Raw genomic sequence first — 3,289 nt, 5'->3', positions numbered from 1 at the left:
TCTGTTAAAAGGTTGCTTGGGAACTTAGCCCTTACTGGAGAACTCTGTGTGTCTGGGTGTTGAGGAGCGTGTGGGCCTCGGCTGATGGTGTTGGGGAGCGTGTGGGCCTCGGCTGATGGTGTTGGGGAGTGTGTGGGCCTCGGCTGATGGGTGTTGGGGACCTGGAGCCTCGGCTGATGGTGTTGGGGAGCGTGTGGGCCTCGGCAGATGGGTATTGGGGAGCGTGTGGGCCTCGGCTGATGGTGTTGAGGAGCGTGGGCCTCGGCTGATGGTGTTGGGGAGCGTGTGGGCCACCGGCTGTTGGGTGTTGAGGGCGTGTGGGCTCGGCTGATAATTGTTGGGAGAGCGTGGCGGGCTTTCCGGCTGATGGTAGAAGCGTGTGGGCCTCGGCTGATGGTGTTGGGAAACGTGTAGGCCTCGGCTGATGGTGTTGGGAGCGTGTGGGCCTCGGCTGATGGTGTTGAGGAAGCGTGTGGGCCTCGGCGCTGATAGTGTTAGAGAGCGTGTGAGCACCGGCTTTGATAGTGTTAGGGAAGCGTGTATGACCTCGGCGTGGGCTGTTGAGCGTGTGGGCTCGGCTGATGGTGTTTAGGGAGCGTGTGGGCCTCGGCTGATGGTGTTGAGGAGCGTGTGGGACTCGGCTGATGGTGTTGGGGAGCGTGTGGGGCCCCGGCTATGGTGTTGGGGAGCGTGTGGGCCTCGGCTGATGGTGTTGGGGAGCCGTGTGGGCCTCGGCTGATGGGTGTTAGGGAGCGTGTGGGCCTCGGCTGATGAGTGTTGGGGCGTGTGGGCCTCGGCTGATGGTGTTGGGGAGCCGGAGGGTGACTTCGGCTGATGGTGTTGGGGAGCGGTGGGCCTCGGCTGATGGTATTGGGGAGCCGTGTGGGCCTCGGCTGATGGGTGTTGGGGAGCGTGTGGGCCTCGGCTGATGGTGTTGGGGAGCGTGTGGGCCTCGGCTGATGGCATTGGGGAGCGTGTGGGCCTCGGCTGATGGTGTTGGGGGAGCGTGTGGGGCTCAAACTGATGGTGTTGGGGAGCGTGGTGGGCCTCGGCTGATGGTGTTGGGGAGCGTGTGGGCTCCCGGCTGATGGTGTTGGGGAGCGTGTGGGCCTCGGCTGATGGTATTGGGGAGCGTGGCTGAACTCGGCTGATGGTGTTGGGGAGCGTGTGGGCCTCGGCTGATGGTGTTGGGGAGCGTGTGGGACTCGGCTGATGGGTATTGGGGAGCGTGTGGGCCTCGGCTGATGGTGTTGGGGAGCGTGTGGGACTCGGCTGATGGGTATTGGGGAGCGTGTGGGCCTCGGCTGATGGTGTTGAGGAGCGTGTGGGCCTCGGCTGATGGTATTGGGGAGCGTGTGGGCCTCGGCTGATGGTGTTGGGGACCTGGAGCCTCGGCTGATGGTATTGGGGAGCGTGTGGGCCTCGGCTGATGGTGTTGGGGAGCGTGTGGGCCTCGGCTGATGGGTGTTGGGGAGCGTGTGGGCCTCGGCTGATGGTGTTGGGGAGCGTGTGGGCCTCGGCTGATGGGTGTTGGGGAGCGTGTGGGCCTCGGCTGATGGGTGTTGGGGACCTGGAGCCTCGGCTGATGGTATTGGGGAGCGTGTGGGCCTCGGCTGATGGTGTTGGGGAGCGTGTGGGCCTCGGCTGATGGTATTGGGGAGCGTGTGGGCCTCGGCTGATGGGTATTGGGGAGCGTGTGGGCCTCGGCTGATGAGTGTTGGGGCGTGTGGGCCTCGGCTGATGGTGTTGGGGAGCGTGTGGGCCTCGGCTGATGGTGTTGGGGAGCGTGTGGGCCTTGGCTGATGGTGTTGGGGAGCGTGTGGGCCTCGGCTGATGGTGTTGGGGAGCGTGTGGGCCTCGGCTGATGGGTGTTGGGGACCTGGAGCCTCGGCTAATGGTGTTGGGGAGCGTGTGGGCCTCGCCTGATGGGTGTTGGGGAGTGTGTGGGCCTCGGCTGATGGGTGTTGGGGACCTGGAGCCTCGGCTGATGGGTGTTGGGGACCTGGAGCCTCGGCTGATGGTGTTGGGGAGCGTGTGGGCCTCGGCTGATGGGTGTTGGGGACCTGGAGCCTCGGCTGATGGTGTTGGGGAGCGTGTGGGCCTCGGCTGATGAGTGTTGGGGAGCGTGTGGGCCTCGGCTGATGGTGTTGGGGACCTGGAGCCTCGGCTGATGGTGTTGGGGAGCATGTGGGCCTCGGCTGATGGGTGTTGGGGACCTGGAGCCTCGGCTGATGGTGTTGGGGAGCGTGTGGGCCTCGGCTGATGGTATTGGGGAGCGTGTGGGCCTCGGCTGATGGGTATTGGGGAGCGTGTGGGCCTCGGCTGATGGGTGTTGGGGAGCGTGTGGGCCTCGGCTGATGGGTATTGGGGAGCGTGTGGGCCTCGGCTGATGGTGTTGGGGAGCGTGTGGGCCTCGGCTGATGGGTGTTGGGGAGCGTGTGGGCCTTGGCTGATGGGTGTTGGGGAGCGTGTGGGCCTCGGCTGATGGTGTTAGAGGCGTGTGGGCCTCGGCTGATGGTATTGGGGAGCGTGTGGGCCTCGGCTGATGGTGTTGGGGAGCGTGTGGGCCTCGGCTGATGGTGTTGGGGAGCGTGTGGGCCTCGGCTGATGGTGTTGGGGAGCGTGTGGGCCTCGGCTGATGGTGTTGGGGAGCGTGTGCCTCCGCTGATAGGTGTTAGGGAAGCGTGTGAGCCTCGGCTGATGGTGTTGAAAGGTGTGGGCCTCGGCTATGGGTATTGAGAGCGTGTGGCCTCGGCTGATAATGTTGGGAGGCGCGTAGGCACCGGCTGGTGTTGAGGCGTGTAGGCCTGGCTTGTCAGGTGTTGAGACCTGGAGCCTCGGCTGATGTGTTGAGAAGCGTGTGAGACTCGGCTGATAGGTATTGGGAAGCGTGTGGGCCTCGGCGTGACGTGTGGGGGCGGCTGATGGTATTGGGGAGCGTGTGGGCACCGGCTGATGGTGTTGAGGAGGCGTGTGGGCCTCGGCGCTGATAGTGACGAAGCGTGTGAGCCTCGGCCCGACAGTGTTAGAGGCGTGTCTGGACTTCGGCTGATAATTGTTGAGAGCGTGTGGGCCTAAACTGGTGGTAATGAGAGGCGTGTGGGCACCGGCGGTAATTGTTAGGGGCGTGTGGGCCTCCGGCTGATGGTGTTGGGAGCGTGTGGACTTCCGGCTGATAGGTATTGAGGGCGTGTGGGCCTCGGCTGATATGGTGTTGGGGAAAGCGTGTGGGCCTCGGCTGATGGTGTTGGGGAGCGTGTGGGCCTCGGCTGATGGGTGTTGGGGAGCG

General features: G+C 64.5%; 1 protein-coding gene across 1 annotated transcript; it reads right to left on the bottom strand.

The window, feature by feature from the left end:
* Nucleotides 1-24: 24 nt before the first annotated feature.
* On the bottom strand, nt 25-2,187 carry LOC135531508 (uncharacterized). The gene is made up of 2 exons (XM_064959536.1): nt 606-2,187; nt 25-485 (listed from the first exon to the last, which is right to left on the bottom strand). Exons 1-2 carry the CDS (start codon nt 2,185-2,187, stop codon nt 25-27), a joined length of 2,043 nt encoding a protein of 680 aa, XP_064815608.1.
* Nucleotides 2,188-3,289: the final 1,102 nt, after the last annotated feature.

Source organism: Oncorhynchus masou, unplaced genomic scaffold (assembly GCF_036934945.1).
Source record: "Oncorhynchus masou masou isolate Uvic2021 unplaced genomic scaffold, UVic_Omas_1.1 unplaced_scaffold_16106, whole genome shotgun sequence".
Classification (NCBI taxonomy): Eukaryota; Metazoa; Chordata; class Actinopteri; order Salmoniformes; family Salmonidae; genus Oncorhynchus; species Oncorhynchus masou.
This window is presented reverse-complemented; position numbering and strand designations above follow the sequence as displayed.